The 17,559-nt window shown below is 41.3% G+C and overlaps 2 protein-coding genes across 2 annotated transcripts; one reads left to right on the top strand and one right to left on the bottom strand.

Annotated features, from left to right (window-relative positions):
* Positions 1–39: 39 nt before the first annotated feature.
* prkg1l (protein kinase cGMP-dependent 1, like) lies at positions 40–11,637 on the bottom strand. Its single transcript, XM_030105273.1, has 22 exons — positions 11,571–11,637; positions 9,069–9,487; positions 7,965–8,157; positions 7,724–7,847; positions 7,337–7,503; positions 6,668–6,781; positions 5,110–5,215; positions 4,804–4,867; positions 4,381–4,458; positions 4,088–4,182; positions 3,931–3,996; positions 3,735–3,812; positions 2,991–3,087; positions 2,739–2,878; positions 2,556–2,645; positions 2,252–2,393; positions 2,007–2,170; positions 1,789–1,911; positions 1,490–1,552; positions 1,338–1,404; positions 854–1,244; positions 40–50 (listed from the first exon to the last, which is right to left on the bottom strand). Exons 3-21 carry the CDS (start codon positions 8,152–8,154, stop codon positions 1,161–1,163), a joined length of 2,052 nt encoding a protein of 683 aa, XP_029961133.1. The 5' UTR covers positions 8,155–8,157; positions 9,069–9,487; positions 11,571–11,637; the 3' UTR covers positions 40–50; positions 854–1,160.
* Positions 10,580–15,920, top strand: ubl4a (ubiquitin like 4A). The gene is made up of 4 exons (XM_030105274.1): positions 10,580–10,765; positions 13,468–13,573; positions 13,686–13,918; positions 15,270–15,920. Exons 1-4 carry the CDS (start codon positions 10,718–10,720, stop codon positions 15,375–15,377), a joined length of 495 nt encoding a protein of 164 aa, XP_029961134.1. The 5' UTR covers positions 10,580–10,717; the 3' UTR covers positions 15,378–15,920.
* The last annotated feature ends 1,639 nt before the right edge of the window (positions 15,921–17,559 follow it).

Raw genomic sequence — 17,559 nt, 5'->3', positions numbered from 1 at the left:
CACGTCCTTCATGAAGAAGGTTCAGCCTACAAATGTTTTATGAAAGAAAACTCTTGCGGTTTTAGTTTACTCCTCCACTTCTAACCAGAGATTGTGTAATATTTACACCCTTCAGTTCTTTGACAGTGAAAGCAGAAATGTTTTGGTGCCCGTTAGGGACTTTTAATTTGAAACTTAGTCTGTCTATGTGTAGTCTGTTTTTCCACTAAAGATTATTTCACTCTTTGAACAGATTAAGACATAAATATATGTGATTCTAGAGGAAGACAGCCTAAAGAGGTCGCTGGTCCCAAACACAGAGACACAAACAGAGCCACACACTCACATTCACACTTCAGTGCAATTTAGAGTCATCACTCAGAAGAACAATAGAAAAACTCAAGGAAAGGCTGTCAAGTTCAACCTGGATGCAAACCGTGAAGATTGAACTTTTTCATCCAAAACATATAGAGAAAACATATTGAGTCTAGGCTATAATAATAAAGAAAATGGTTTGAAAAAGAAGTTAGTCTCTGCAGAAAGAGCTTTCAGTGGATAGTCAGAGTGAAGTCGTAGGACAGAGAGAAAGAACAAGATCCCATCCGGACTTGGTTATTCGTCTTTTCTGTCTTTTGTTCGCTATTGGAAAATATTTCTCTTTTTATGTCCAATGAAGAGACGTTTTCAGACTGCTCTGAACAGATTCACATCTTACATGCTTGAATCCACACAAGCCCCTGTGTCTATTGGTTATTTTATTAGGAAATGGAGCTTTTCTGGAAAACTGAACCCACCTTGACACCAAATAAAAAATTCTGTGTGTGTTTTCACCAAAATTTTGGTTTTCTGAGAGCAGGCTTAAAAAGACAGCAACGACAGGGCGAAACAACCTGTTTGTTTATTTGGTTACATTCAACTGCAGTGGCATCACAGAACAGTGTTTGTGAATCTATAGAGACATTACACCGACAGAACAGTCTCAGGTTAGCACAGTAGGCAGCACGGTTCGTTTATCAAACAATATCTGCGGTAAGTGATACCGTGGAAAATAGTTTTGGTTTGAAAATATAATTAATTCTTGATGTCAGTAAGACTTGGGGCAGTGAATTATTCATGAGGACTAAACCTGAAAATGATGAAGTGTTATCTTCCAGCTTGTTTTTCCACTTCACAGAGATCCGTCAGAAGTCATCCCAGTTTGTGCACGGCTCCACGGAGTCCTCTGTATAAAAGCGACACGTACTGCTTTCCAGAGGGTGTCTCACCTGGAAGACGCAGGAATGAAATAAGAGCAGAATCACTCACGTGAAGCAAATTTGCGGCGAGAGTGAAGACAAATAAAGCTGAGTATGTCTTGCCTTCGGAATAACCGGTGGTGTGACTGTTCTTTTACAGAGTCCGTCCCAGTTGAATCCTTCAAACCATCTGAATGAAAAATATCAGAGTACCTGTAACGCCAGTAGAGGCCAGAGGGTTTTTTTCCTCCAGTGTAATAAATATGTAGTCTTACTTGTGCTTCTGAATGTCCTTGGCCCCGTTTCGTCGACTGCCCAGTCTCTCTGAGGGATTGCTCCTTGGAAAGGCAAAGAATACACGAATGCATAACCCATAAAGTGATTATTCAATTGTCTCGTGGCAGAATCGGCTGTAGCCAGTAAACCTGCACAGTTTCTTAATCAGCTCCCATGTTTGCATCTCTGCATAGGAAGTGTTCTTTTTTTCTGTTCACGTAAGCTCTAGGAAATACATGGAGGAGCGTCATTAGACTTCATGCTGTGTTTCATTGTGCTGGATGTGTTTTATTTACACCTGCACAGCTTCTTTATGAGACTGCAGGCGCTCTTGCTGATGCTTTTTGGGAAGTCGATCTGATCGATGCCGCGCACGGTTGCAGTTAGAATCTTCATCGGGTCGGAGCTGCTGAATGGGAGCCTGGGGAGGAAAAAGTGAGTCTTTCAGGACACTTTCGATCTATAACGGGGGAAATGAGCTCTGAAAGCACCGCTGTATAAAATTGCACAGCTTACCCACCACTCAGAAGTTCAAATACAAAAACCCCCAGCGACCAGAAGTCTGCAGAGGCGCCGTGGCCTTTGTTCAGAATGATTTCAGGAGCCATGAATCCCGGAGTGCCACAGAAAGTCCAGGTTTTCTTACCCATTTCAACCTTCTTCAGACATCTGGACCCAGTCTATAAGAAACAGACATTTATCCACTTTGAACAGCACCTCTGTTAAAACTCAATATGAAGACTTGTGATAGATCGTGGTACCAGTTTGGCGTAGCCGTGCTCATCCAGGATAACATTTTCAGGCTTGACGTCTCTATAGATGATATCTTGACTGTGCAGAAAGGTCAAGGCCCTGACAACACAGGCTGTGTAGAGCCTCGTGCTGCATTCATCCAAATAACCCCTGGAACCGCGGTGGAGAACAGATTTAACCACTATACTATGACACAATTCAAACCATAGTCAACCGTGAAATAAAGCCTGAGCTAAAAACAAAGCCAGACTACATATAAATGCAGAAACAAAAAGCTTTGATCACAGGTTTCCTTCAGTTTAAATAACTTACTTTTCTTTGAGTAGACTCAATAAATCTCCGCCAAGACATGCCTCTGTTAAAAAGTACAGGCGCTCAGGATCTCTGAAGGTTTTATACAGCCTGTGGTCAGGAAATGTATTGAAATGTTATCTCTTTTTCACTCATGTCAACAACAAAACAGGCAGAATTAGACGGCTGAGAACTGAGAGACACCTGACAATGAAGGAACAGCAAGTCTCCATCAGGACGCGACCTTCATTCAGGACGTGTTCTCGTTGAGCCTTTTTCAGGATCATCTTCTTCGAGAGGACCCTCATGCCAAAAAGACACTTGACATTGCTCTTTAGCTGTACCTGGCAGAGGGGAGTAATCGATATATTACATTATAGAAACATGGAATCTCAACAAGGCAGAAGCACAAGCCATCTGTGTCATTGTGAGAGTAGCTATAAGATCAGGCATTACCAGGTCTACGTGACCAAACTCCCCAACTCCCAGAGTGCAAATAATCTGAAAATCACTTAGGGTGGAAGATGAGAGCAGAGCCGGATCCATGTCTGACCTGCTCAGAGGGAAAACAGGGGTGAGCTGCTATCTCCCATTTGCTTTACACACATCAGCTGTAATATGATTGTGAAGGTGAAGTGAAAAACACTCATCATCTCTTTATCGGGGCACCTGTTTGTGGTGGGATAGGCAGCGGGTGAACCGTTTGTCCCCCCGGCTGATGTGTTAGAAGCAGGAAAAATGGGCTAAAGTAATGATTTGAGAGGAGGGAAATTGTGATGGCTGGGTCAGGGCATCTCCAAAGCTACAGCTCTGTGTGGCGTTCTCAGTCTGCAGAGGTAAAGATTAGGACTGCATAATATTACTTGTCTTTGATCCGGCCGGTGGCATTTCAAAAGCAGAGCAGTTCTTATCTTTTCTGTTTTTGCTCATCTTCCCTTGATTTTTGCTTTTCTGATTTCTGGCCTTTTGCATGCAGTGACTCTGCCGCAGTGTCATTAAGGCTCATAGAATAACATGTGGAGAGCAACAGGTGACCCATGTGATCAACAGAGAAGCTTCTGCAGGGGGGCAATGCTGGTTCTGATAGACAGGTGTCAGAATGCCCAATAAATAACGTTTGTGGTATATCTTACTGTGCAATGAGAGACTAATATTAAATAGGTGTAAATGCAAATAGATTTGTGCTGCAGTTCCTCTCACTTGACTTCAGGTTCGTTGCTCTGCTGCCCCTCCTGATCGCAGTCAAATGCCAACCCATCGATAACGTCTTTGAAGGCCCTGAAACACAAAAGGCTTGTGAGATTTGTAAATCTACGCATTCGTTCATGATGCAGAAACTGAATCAGTTACAATCTAAAAACTGTCATTGTTGATTATTTTTCAAAAATAAACTTACTCTCTGTCTATTGCCAAGCACGTAACTTCTCCAGCAGCAATCACATTCACAGTGCGGATGTCTTCGCTAGAAAGAGAGCCAAAAAGTAGTTGCGATTCCTAAAGGACGAAAAATCATTCGCAGAAATTCCTCAACATCAGCTGTATTGACTTCTTACCACCACAGAGCTTTTTCTCCAAACCACTGGCCCTCGGAGAGCTTCGATAGCACTGTGTGCTCTTCGTGGCCTGGCCTCTTTTCTGTCACCGTCACCTGGCAAAACCGAAAGACAGACGAAATGAAAGGGAAGCAAGAGTGCAGAGCAAATGCAGCGAAGTCAATTATCACCTCTGTAATGTATTTTCCAAAGCTGCTCTGACATTTTGTCCTCTGTAATTCAAATCTTTTTTTTTCCCCCTCCATGCATGCCTCATTTCATCAGTGCAGCTGGCAGAGAGCACAAAGCTTTACCTGGCCTTTACTAATGATATAGAAAGTGTCTCCGGTGGCTCCCTGTCGAATGATGTAGTCGCCGTCCAGGTAATGTGTCTGTGAGAGAGAAGTGACAAGAGAAGCAAAGTGAAAAAAATTGCTTTACAAAAAAAAAAAAAAAAAAAAAAAGCCAGAAAACCATCAGATCCAGAAACAAGGAGCAATTAATTCTGGCTCCCAATGTGCCTGTTGGCTTACCAGTGTAAAACAAAGAAAGCTGAAGGTGGAAAACACAGAGGGGCTGAGAGTAAACATTTATGTTTACAAGGATGTGACAGTCCATCTGTCTGCACACGAAATCTATTAGCTGAGCGAAGAGACTGTTTGAAGAGACGGAGACGGCTATACAAGCTCATGCATCACAAAAAAAAAAAAAAAAAATAGAAAAAAAGTAATCTGTACCTCCTCCATGAGATCAGACACTTTCATGATGACATCCTCTGGCAACGACTGCAGGAAGGGGAGGCTGCGTACCGGCACACAAAGGCCACAGTGAGATATCATTTGCAATGGCAGGTTTTGATATGAGTTAGATTTCATTTCTACAACAGACAGTCGCTGCGTGAGCGTGTACACACAGCGCCTGTCGGATACAGGCTCCATTATAATGACAGACAAATAACATGACCCTCTGTGACATTGTCAGAATGCACGGCGGCTTCTCGGTGCTGCACCGTGGCAAATCAAGCATGTCGGGCCGACGTTCACCTGCTAAGCAGCTCCACCGAACGGCAGAGACGGCTGAGACCTCGCTGCATAAGCACGGTCTGGTAGCTCTGCCGGTCGATAACCCACAGCTTGCTGTCCGTTTGTGCTGCACGGCGAAAGACAGAGGAGAAGGAGGCGGTGAGAGTCACCTCGGTGACAGCTGAACTCAGGTGGAAACACTTCCTGGAATCTCAACGACACATGTTGTCTGAATGTTGAGAAGTAATTCAGGTCCAGAAATCCTGAAGAGCAGACTGTGGCTTTCCACATCCTTAATTTGTAAAATAAGAAGAGATGTATACACTTATTTACATTGCAGAGGATATTTACTCGTCTAATCTAATATCTTTCAGCATAATGACCTTTTTCCTTTATAATAGAGCTTGAAGGAGATTGTTTTAAATTATAATGACCCGTATTGATTGGTTCACAGTAGCTTCCTGCAAACGGAAGCAAATGTCCTCTAGACACACTAATTACGTCCAACATCTGATAATACAGGCCTGATATCTTAATTTCTCTGTTTGGATCTACCCCATAAGGTTCCGCTTCGCCGCCATATGACAAGCACTTAACGGCAGTCGCTTTTTTAGTTTCCCATCTGTTTCACCGGAAATTTCTGGAAAGGTGAAACGCGCGTCTCAGAGGTCGATTTTCTGAAGCCGCGCTTTCAACACCTGGCGATGACGCCCTGCTTTCACATGCTCCTTTATCACTGTCACAATGAAAGGCACCACACAAGCAGACGCCTGTCTGATGGTCTCAGATGGCCACGTGGAAAAAAAAAAAAAAAGTAATTTCGAGTCAGAAAGGAGATAAACGCAGTGGGCCCTGAACAGATACAAAGGGAAAGTCTGACAGAAACGGACACAGAACAAAGGACAGCACTCTGCCAACGTGAACTGAGCATTCTTACCAGAGAGCAGACAAAGAGTGTAAAACCATAAATTGGAAAAGGCTGGTTACAAGATAAAGAAAGCAGCAGAAGAAGGGGCGGAAATGCTGAGGGACCAAACACAGAAAATAAACAGATTTTTCAATTTAAGCTGATCCTGGCCATTTCCACAGCCTATTTATTTGTGAAAGCAGGTCAGATGCACGTGGCGATGGCTGAGAAAGTTCTCCCAGGAGACCCTGTGATCAGCCGCAAGACGGAAATGGCTGCACACGTTGTATTTTATCGGGGATTTAACAGCTTTTCACCCCAGACATGTGTGCATGAAAGGTTATAAGTGCTTCGTGGCTCAGGAAATGTTTTCAAAAGTCTGGCTGATGCGTGTGGTACTCAGACTCTTGGTTATGTGGTGAAGGTGAACATCTTTTTTTTAATCACTCCACATCGTTGAAAAGCGATCAGGAACACCAGTGTTCTGTCTTCTCTCTGAGGCCACTGTCAGAAATCTGTCTGCTAGAGATTTTATGTAAAAACAAAAAATAATAATAATAAAATGAAGAATTATTTATATTCCCATCAAATTGAAAATTCGTCACAGTGTAATGCCACCAGTCTATCAGCATTCAATTATAGAGCGAGGTTCTCATTCCAGTGCTTTGATACCTGAGACAGAGTAGATGTGAATGCAGTTGTAGAGCAAGGCCAGCTCTCCACACATGTCTCCTGGCTCAACTGTGAGAAGCTTGTTTCCATCTTTTGTTACCTCCAGCCTGCCTTCTGTCAATAAACATACATTTAGTGAAGACATGGTGCATGTATACAACAATCAAAGATCTTGCATGCATGAAGCTTTGTCTGAGTTTCATTGTTCAAACAACAGATTTTCACATCGATGGCTGAGACTAGAGGAGAAAAGCATAAAGGAAACGTCGAGCAGCTTCTCTTCGTCGGCTGGGACATTACGAATTCAGCTAATATTCCTCCAGACAATGAAACACTGATGAACAATGCAAGCAGGGCAAAGCACAACCTCCTGCCTCCTGGGTCTTCTGGTTCACGTTGACGTTTCAACACATTGCAATGCAATGTAGGTCACTCGCTATTCCGGCAAGTATCTCGTCTTTTCTTGCTCAGACATGCAGTTGTCACACTAATACTGGCCTCGGAGGAAGGTCAGATTATTTAATTAAATAGAGAGCCAGCAGAGATATGTAAAGATCGGATAATATGAATCATTTAATCTGGTTTTCAGGCAGTTGTCATCTTAAGGAAATCCTAATAACACACTTAAGTATGATTAATGTGAGGTACTGTAAGAAGAAAATGGCTTACCTTCTAAAACATAAGCCTGAGCCCCAGTGGCCCCTTCCTGAATGACAGAACAGCCCTGATTGATGGTGGCGCGGTACATACAGGCTGTGATGGCGCTCATTTCTCCTTCATCAAGGTTCTTCAACAAGTCATTTTTCACCAACGCCGCCTGAATCAGCCTCCGAGACCTGAAAACATGTAGGTGAAAGGACACTGATTCTGCATTTCACAGCAAATTATCTAACACCTTGAATGCAGTGTCCTAGACTACAGCACTGGAAATGATTAAAAATATTTGTTGATGAGTGTATGAGTCATGCAGAAAGCAGTCGCTGCGCCTTAAAGATCTGAGCATCAGATTTCCCACTCGGTGTAGATGTATACTGAGAGAACGCAGTGTGCTCTTACTCCTGGCTTTTGTCACAGTTTCTGTGTGAAACAAAGGTGAGAGTCACGGGGTCCACGCTCAAGGGTTCACAGATAACTGTCTTCCTGCTGGATCGCTCTCTGCTTTCGCTCTGAGCTGCGCAAGCTAAAGAGAGAACCACACGTAGGCATAAAAGACAGCACTTAAATGTGGTTTCAAGGTTTTTTTGCGTCAAAACTGACGTGCAAAAAAAAAAAGAAAAAAAGAAAAAGCATTATGTACCTGTGCTGGCTGCAGACGTTCCTGGGAGAGAGACGGTGGCTCTGTAGCGATCCAGCTCTTCCTGCAGTCTACGAATGAGCTCATCCTTGGTGTCCAACTCCAGCTCCAATTCATCTATGAGTGTGTCCCTCTGGCGAAGCTCCTCAATCTTTAGCTGCAGGGCAAATTGGAGGTCTCGGAGAGTCCCCATTACCTGCACACACCAGGAGATAAAGCAGCATGTTGCACCTCGAACTGCTGAGAAACATGCATGTGGGTGGCTCAGTCCACATGTTGGAGCATTTGCAGCAAATTCAAAATCAACAGAGCAACAAGGCTGAATCTACATTACTTTGTGAGATAAATTATGTTAATGTTTTACTTATGAATGCATTAGTTTCTGCTGCATGTCACTCTTTTTTAATATTGCACATTTATATAGATAGATAGATAGATAGATAGATAGATAGATAGATAGACAGATAGACAGATAGATAGATAGATAGATAGATAGATAGATAGATAGACAGATAGATAGATAGATAGATAGATAGATAGATAGACAGAGTTCTTCCAAGGACTCAGTTTTCAGGGCAATGTAAAAGAAGTGGATTAATGTCTTTGTCCACTGAGCCTGCAGAAGATTGTGGTTTCCAGGGACAGAGCTCAGCACACAATACAGCTTCTCTATCCCCTCTCCACTGTTTACTCTGTTATTGTGTTTATCTATTGGACTTCCCCTCCTGCATCTTAATAGAAAAAAAATAATTCAAGGACACTTGGAAAAACTCGCAAAGAAAACAGAAAAGACAAGAATGTGCAGCAGGAGTTGAGCAATAAATACTTTCTATATATATTTTTTTTAAAAAGAAAAGATAAACTCACCACGGACTCAAATACATAAGTCTGAACAGAGACAGAGAAGATAAATAGATTAGAGAACAGATTTATCATGTTGCTTTAAGCGCCAGAGACTCTAAAAGATAAACTGTTAGTCGACAGTTATATTTCCAATAGATTGTCAATGTAGCTCATTCTGCACAATCTAACAATACTACCGCTGTCCTCCGGTATTTTCCAGCACACACACACACACACACACACACACATAAATAGAGCACTCACCACACGCTGCCTGCTTGGTTTCTGGGTCTGTCTCACTTGTCCCGGATAGGTTTGTCCTGGTGTGTGCGCGCGCGGTGCATCCGACAGGTGCACACCCCCTCGTTAGTGAGCCGCGCAGTGAAGGATGCTCCTGTCTCTCCCCGGGCTGCGCGCAGACAGCAGGCGGTCACATGACCGACAGCAGCACAGACCGTCCGGGAGGCTGGAGGAGTGAGAAATGCGCGCGCTGGATCCGAACTGGGTCACGGGGTCCTCGGGGTATTTCTCAGCCCTGGGGGGAGAGGTGGCTCTCCTCTCCTGCACTTTATTCGTTATTTTATCCCCCGCAACTAAGTGTGAAGGAGATTCTTCCACCCGGCTGACAGCGCTGATTGGAGCTTTATTCACTCTCAGTCTTCATCAGTGAGCCATCTGTGGGGCTGAGTGGATTTCAAGACAGACGTCTTCTTAAAGCGTTTACTTTTCACTGTCACTGTGATATATGGTGAATCTAACAATGAAGCGGTGCTCACACTGCGTTTCAAATGAACATTATGATTGAAACGTTCTTAATTAGACTGATTAGGTTGATGTAGCTCAACAAAGGACAGAGATTACACATTCAACTTCAGTTGTAAGCATGGAAATCAATAGAGCACTTTTAAAAGCTTTACTAAATGAGAATACATATTTCACAACAGACGAATTCAGTTATTAACTCCATTCTAAACGTGATAATAACACACACTTATCCTTAAGACTTACCCATTTTGTCAGTCATATTAAGAACCCCTTTCTTATATATGCTGCTGTATATTTAATGCTCTGTGCTTTTGTTCTGTCATTTGATTTCCATGCATTGATATGTTATGGTATTTGTATTCCACTGTTGCCTGTTTCGTCTGTCCTCTGTTCAATTCAGCTGCTATTTTGTTAGTGTTTTGCTGTTCTATTCCGCTTTCCTCCATTTTCTATGCTTGGTTTGGTGGCATTTGGTGTTTTTTTTCCTATATATTTTTTAAGTTCCTTAGTTTTTACTGAAACTTCATAATAAAACTGGACTTTACAAAATGAAAAATGAAAAAAGAAAATGACAAAATGTCAACCTTGAAGGCAAGGTATTATGTAGCCTATGAATAAATCATTCATATTTATAATAGAGTGAAATTATAAAGAATATGCCGAAATGTCATTAATCACGAAAGCGTACAGTGATTGAAGCCAAAGAAGAAAATATTTTTCACATTTTTAGAAGACTTTTGAGAAAAATGTATAACTTTTCCATGATTTCATGCTTGGATTTTTTTGTCACCCCATATTTCTTTTTTTTTTTTTCAAAATTAACCCTCAAAAATTTGTTTTGGCTTTTCTTTTTAAGACATATATGTATATATATATCTTACAGTGGAGCATTTTTAATCACAGCTGACAAAAGGCTTGTCCTTTCTGTGTGTACTGCCCATGTTGTAATACCAGACTCCGGCCAGTAGGTGACAGTAGAACGCTCCATCTAAAGCTGTTGTGCAGTGAGCGGCTGTAAGGAGAAGAAGATGGGCTGCTGAAGATAGGAACATCTGAGAATATTGAGAACTGATAAAGTTGCGTTAGTGGTGTTTATTTGTTCCTTTGTCGCATTACTGGGGATTGTGTTTTGTTTAGCGTTTTCAAAGATGATTCTCACGGTGAAACCGCTTCAAGGAAAAGAGTGCAGCGTACAGGTGAGTGAAGCACCGCCGTTAACGGAATGCTAATTGCTAACCATGCTAGCCTGTTCAGTCCAGGCTGTTCTGATCTGTCCCATGCTGCGACGCGTCTCATAAAGACTGCTAAACATATTATTGTTGACTGTACGAGTGTGTTGTTGAACAAGATACGTTGTGGCGAAAAGAATGGGGATTTTCAGACATCCTGTTCCAGCTATGAGTTGAGGTTAGCTCGCCTGTTAGCAACATCCTGGAGTATTGCGCCCTGAACGTAAAGTCAGACTTTTTTCTGCGTTGCAGCTTTCAAACTCAGCACCTTGTGGCCATGCGGCTTTGTCTTGCTTTTTGTCAGCTGCTATCAAGCTTGAAAATTACTGTTAACCCTGTCGTCCCAATGTTGTGGTCGTATAATACCCAATACCATTGCTTTCTCCACTAGTACTAGTGTCGTTAGGGGATTTTATTAGAAAATAAACCTTGTGAATGATCATCATTATTCAAATAAATGTACCTTACTAACATTTGTTTTTGTGTTCAGCAGTTTCTTGCACCACGTGTGTGTGTGTCACTAGGTGCTTGCCTGAGCCCCAGTTTGGGCCTCCTGTTTGATGATGATAAGGTTAATGGAAGAGGCACAATAGGGTTAGTCCAGGACACATAACAACACACTGTTGATTGATGAGTTAATATGAAGGCCTAATACTTAATCGTAGAGATCTATTTTAACACAGTTTCAGCCCAGACACAGGCAGTCCTAGTCCTTGTCAATCAGATTAATATTTTCATCATACTTATCCATCCATCTGTCTGCTATACTTACATTATGAACAATGGTGGCTTAGTGGCAGGAGAAGCGGACTTCAGATCTGAAGTGTGCAGGTTCAACGCAGCACCACCAGGGGCCCTTGAGCAAGAGTAGTATGACGACATTGTGTCACTTCATCCCATGTAGTGTCACATGGCTGAGGCAAGCTGATATGGGCAAATGATACGGTACACCCTGGCCACTTTACAGTGTATTTTGCATTTACAAATGTGGTGAATTTCAGTGCCCATTTGTTCATTTGTGACATTATTTGTTTTGAGATGGACTGCATCATATCACAAGCTGTTTTTCCTTCAGCTACACTCTTAACAGGGCAGAGTAGAAAGAGACAGAAATAAAAAACACATCAGTATTATGCAGTGTAATTCCAACCTAAAAATACAATAATAAAGAAAAATCACTCCAAAAAATGCCATACAGTTAAGTTTAATCCCCTTTTATCATTTTCATGATGCACTGTACATTTATTATATTTTTGATGACAGATTTTATGATAGAGCTGCTGTGCTGGATGACATTAGATTGTAAGTGCTGTAAAAATAAAATTTTCATAAAGCTGGAACACATTGCATGACGTCTGAATAAAGGTTTGTAATCGAACAGGATAAAAAATGTTGAGTCAGAGCTGCAAAGATTAGAGAGAATCCATAAAATCCTCAATAATTTCCGTATTCCTTTATCTTTGAGCCGCTCATTAAATTGTCTTGTTTGAGCTTCACATAGATTTCACTATTATTGAAGTTCTTTGTATTAATGAACAGAACACATAATACTTTAAGACCCAGATGCACAAAATTAATGATGAGCTTAATTTTTATTTTAAAACCCAAGCAACTTATTCGTCTGTTGAAGAAATACTTAACAAAATTCTTATTTATTGAAGAAGTTAGTAATTTAGTTTGGCAGTAGCAAAATTAAATGAATCTCCATTTTGAAGTTTCACACAAGGTACAGAAAACATACTTGTAATTGGCCTGATTTTATTCTGGTATGTCTGGTTCGGCTGTTGTCAGCCTGTCCACAGTGAAGCCTGGGTTTAACCGGGATGACTGTGGCTCGGTTGGTAGAACTGAACTGCTCCTAATGGATGTGCTGAGCGCTTTGGGTGGTGTGTGAACGGGTGAATGTGATTAACAGTGTAAAGTGCTTTGGAGACCGTTCAAGCACTAGAAGCACTCAAGCACTAGATCAGTCAAATCCATCTACCAACCCTGAATAAAGATAAAGTGGTATTTTAAGGGGATGGATGTTTGCTTTAAAATTATATTTAATATGTGTTAAAATGGCCATCCACATTATTTGCCACTGATTTAAGAGAGGAGTTTCAAGAAAACTTGCCTCTTACATTTCAAGGCATTTTTATTGATTTCATGTTCCACCATTGTGATGAGTTTCAATCTTTCACCTAAAAGATACAACTTACTCAGAGTGCGCAGAGAGCATCCGTATGTGACCCAGCAGCGCTTTTGCCCACGTCCTCTTTTTCCCAAGCCCTCCTCTGAAAATGAAATGGTACCCACCCACAGCGATGTATTCCCACAAATAACTGTGTTTACTCTGCTTTTTGGTAATAACAGTCACAGCATGCTTTTTGAAACAGGCCTCTTCCAACGATCGATGTGTAGATTGCAGTTTGTTTGTGTTGTTTATTTGAACTTTAGTGGAAAGTTGTTGAAAAAGAATTTCAGATGGTTTACGTGTGTGCGTGTGTGTGCGCGTGTGTCTGCATCACAGAGGGGCTCGGGCAGTAAAGCACACTGACCTTTGATCTCAGGGTTGGTGCTTTGACCACTGTCAGCTTTTGTGTGATTGTGATGGAAAAATGTAAGATGCTTTTAAGCCTTGCTTCAGTGCTGCCCCTGCAACACTTCACCCGGCTGTGTTTTTGCAGGTGACTGAAGATGAAAAAGTGTCCACAGTCAAGGAACTCGTGTCCGAACGTCTCAACATACCAGCGAACCAGCAGCGGTTACTCTACAAAGGGAAAGCGCTTGCAGGTACAACAGCCAAACCTTTGATCAGTATAAATTATCACATTCATCAATTGTTTTCTTCACCCGTCAGATGTTTGTGTTGTTGATGATGATAGACTGTATGGATTTCTTTCAGATGAACACAGACTGAGTGATTACTCCATTGGGCCGGAGGCTAAATTGAATCTGGTAATCCGTCCCGTGGGGGAGAGGACAGGCTTGTCGGGAACAGCAGCCGCCAGCAGCAGTAGCAGCAGCAGCAGCGGCGGCGGCACCGCACACGGAGGAGTGTGGCAGAGCGTGTCCACCATCCTCGCTCGACATTTCACTCCTGCTGATGCAGCTAAAGTGCACGAACAGCTTATCAAGGTATTTAAACACCTTTACTTTTGGGCGTTGTGAATATTTGTTCGTACTTGTCGATTATTGGATGGATGTTGATGTTTGTAGGTTGTTAGTAGCATCATGTTTCACACCCCAGTCCAGGCTAATTTTGCAATCGGTTGTAAATTAGGTCTTTAAATCCCTATTGGTCAGACCTACAAGCCTGTTAATGGCCTGAAATCCTCCAGCAGTGTCCATTTAGCTGTACGCAACATGACCAAAACTTGGCTGTTCATGTTCTTTTTTTTATGCAATTCGTTAACCAAAGATCTCTGCAGGTGAAGTCCTTCATTTTCAAAATCCCTTCTAAAAACTCACTTTTACTGCACAGCTTTGACTGATCTCTTTGTACAATTCCACATTTTCATATTTTTCTTTTTCTGAACTCATTTGGTTAAAGCACCTGCTAGCCATGGCTTTTGTGAAAGCTGCAAATGGAAAACATTTAGGGACACATCAGTTTGAGGTTGAAATTGTTTGAGGCCAATTACCTAGAATTAATTAACACGGAGCTGCGAAGACAAGGTAATTTAATTTCTGAAAACGTGAGACCATGTGAAGGTGTTTCCAGGTGACAGCTTCACTGAGTCTTTGGGGACGTCTAGGATTAGATGAACTTGTAGATTGTGGAAAAAACAAAATTCCATTCCAGAGAGACGTTAAATTTAGCTCTGTATAAATTACCGCTCGTCTGCCGTGTGGAGGTAACACTCCTCTTCAGCAGGTTTTCTCTAACAAACACTGAACTCCTCTCAGTCCTGAACGCTGCTCACGAGCTTGAAGCAACTGTCTGACACAGTCTCAATTTTCAGTCACGCAATCTGCACCCAATTAAATATGAAATCTACTTTAAACTGTGGCAAGGTTTAAAAAAATCAGTTTGTTCCTCAGTCCAGATGCTTTTGTTGTTCTCACGATATTAATCACTCATCAAACGGTCCCATCTTGTAAAATATTTTCCTAGTTGACTTTGTTTTTTTGGATTGATTTTCATGTTGCATTTTCAGTAATTGGCGGCTGAAATTGGCTCTGCTTCTCATACATTAGCGTTGGTCTCTGAGTTCAGAAACAAGACTGTTTCATACTAATGCATCCACATTCTGAATGAATTAAATGGCAGAAACCATCACTGAGTCGTCCGCCAGTTTTTATGCCTTTGATCTCGCAAAATATTCATAGACATGTAAAAGTGTGCACACATTGAAATCCCCTTCTTCATCTTCCAGTCTTTGTTCTCTGCTTCATTCATGCCTTATTACACAGATTTACAACCCTTTCAAATAACGTCAGTCAAAATATTCTGCCTTTTCTCTCGCTCTCTCCTTTTCCTCTGCAGGATTATGAGCGTTCACTCCGACAACTTAGCCTGGACGACATTGAGCGCCTGGCGGGGAGGCTGCTCCACCCGGACGGCGAGAGCATGGACGCTTCTTACATGGACTGAGAGCGCAGGCCTTTCAGCTGCTTGTTCTGGTTGGGCTTCGAGAGGCGTTCAGTGCTTGGACATGCGTACAGTGTTGAGAGTGTGAGGCCGTGTCAGTTCCTGTGCACAGAGCTCACGGTGTGTGCGCCCGAGTGAGCATGGATAACAGCGACTGATTGTCTCTTACACCGGGGCTTTCTTATCCACGTGCAGAGGACTTGGATAAGAAAACACGGCTACTTTGAATCGGCCCTTGTCGTTGATGGTGCGGTAGCGGCTCCTCTCCTGTTCCTGTAATATCTGAACACAAAGGATTCCATTCGTGCTGTTTTTCACATGATCTCTGGCTGCTACCGACCCTGAGGGGCTCCAACTTCGACTGGAGGGTATTTATTTGTAATATCTGTGTTGAATGCTAGGGTGGTTTGTTTTTTTTCTCTTTTCTTTCTTTTAACCATCTGGGAACCGGTAATCCATGTTTTAACCAATAACTTACTGATGATTATTGTTAATTTGTAAATATGTTTCTATTTACAAACATTAAAATATAAAAATAACAACTCCTCTTTGTGGTGTTTGTTATTGAAGGGAGAACTGTCAAATTTACATGAATCTGGAATACTGTTGTGGTCTTCTGCGCATAAATGTCCTGAAACTAATCGAGCAACGTGCCAATAACGTTATTTGCAGCTGCAGCTCATAGAAATTGCTTTCACGTATTTCTTCCGCCTGCTTCCAGAACATCTTTTGACCAGAGCTTCAAGCACATTCTCGCTCTTCATACTGAATAAGGGCAAAGGTCACTGTCATCTCTCACTTAACCCATTTTTTCTGAATGCCCCAAGGAAACATCATCAAACTTGTTTTTCGTGTTTACAACAGCGTTCACTGCCCAAAGGGGAAGGTCAGTGTCACTCTATGTTCCTTTTTGTGGGTGCAGGTTCTCAGCGAAGCAATAAAAACATCACGTTTCACTATAAACAACTACTGGAGGTAAACCAGTTGGCAAAGGTGTCTTACCTGCAAGCAGTTTTGTGTAGTATAAGTTTTTGATATTTTATGTGCAAATGCAGCATTATGCAAAAAAAAAAGTCCTGATCTGTATTCAAATCTCAATATTAGTTAAGGCAAGTTCACAACTCATGTTTTGATATAAGATTTTCACAGAGGGGATTCTGAAAATCTTGTCAGAAAGTACTGTGGTCATTGAAAAATGAACCTTTTTTTTCCAATTGAAATAAAGAGGAGGTTATATAAACCACGTCATGAATGACGTGTGAAGAAACCTTTTGTTAAATTAACCTTCAGAATTAATAAAAGAACAAAAAAAAAAGCTTCATGTAGGTAAATTCTGCTGCACTGATGATTGTTAGAGCAGCTGAAAGAACAAATTATGTAATAACCATTTTTTTTCAGTTAGCAGAGCAGTTTGACAAAACAATTTCTCACAGTCTGGTCCAAATACCTTGCCTAAATATATTTTCAGCAAAACTTCTTAGGTGCTCTCTGTAACATGTAACTGTTCTGCTTGACCTGATCACAACTTCAGTGGCTTTGGCTGGGTTAACAAGAAGAGACAGAAGAACCTGAATTAAAATATATATATATATATATATATATATATATATATATATATATATATATATATATATATATATATATATATATATCTGAGTTCTTTGATATGTTTCTAACAATCCCACTTCTGAGATCAATATAAACCTGAGTTAATTTAAATTTAGTTTACAAAAAGGATTGATTGGTGTTCTCTCCTGATTTTTCTTTTTAATATATATATTATTATCACTGTACAATGCAGCGTGTTTTGCTTTGGGTCGAATTAGAAATCTGAAAACACATTCAATGAAAAGCATCAGTCTTTTGTTAATATTGACTAAATTAAGTTATAAAATGGTTCTCTTGGTAATATGAATTGATATCTTTTGAAGTCTGGCATCAACATTAAATCTGATAAGACTTCAGTTTACAACAAGACCAAGAGACAAAACATTGCAAATGCGAAAGGCTGATTAGTTGTCTATAAGCCCATGAGAGCAGCATATAAACAGTCTGCTTTTGTCTTATTTTTTAGGCTTTTATGTTCACAAAAACCTATTTTTGTTGGTCAGAGTGCATGGATATTTTTCTCATTTCAGTATTTAGGTCATTATCAAGTGGCAAATAAGCAGTGAATATAGAAAGT

The sequence above is a fragment of the Salarias fasciatus genome, chromosome 12 (genome assembly GCF_902148845.1).
Source record: "Salarias fasciatus chromosome 12, fSalaFa1.1, whole genome shotgun sequence".
Lineage (NCBI taxonomy): Eukaryota > Metazoa > Chordata > Actinopteri > Blenniiformes > Blenniidae > Salarias > Salarias fasciatus.
Note: the sequence above shows the minus strand (reverse complement) of the source record. Positions and strands in the feature narration are given on the sequence as shown.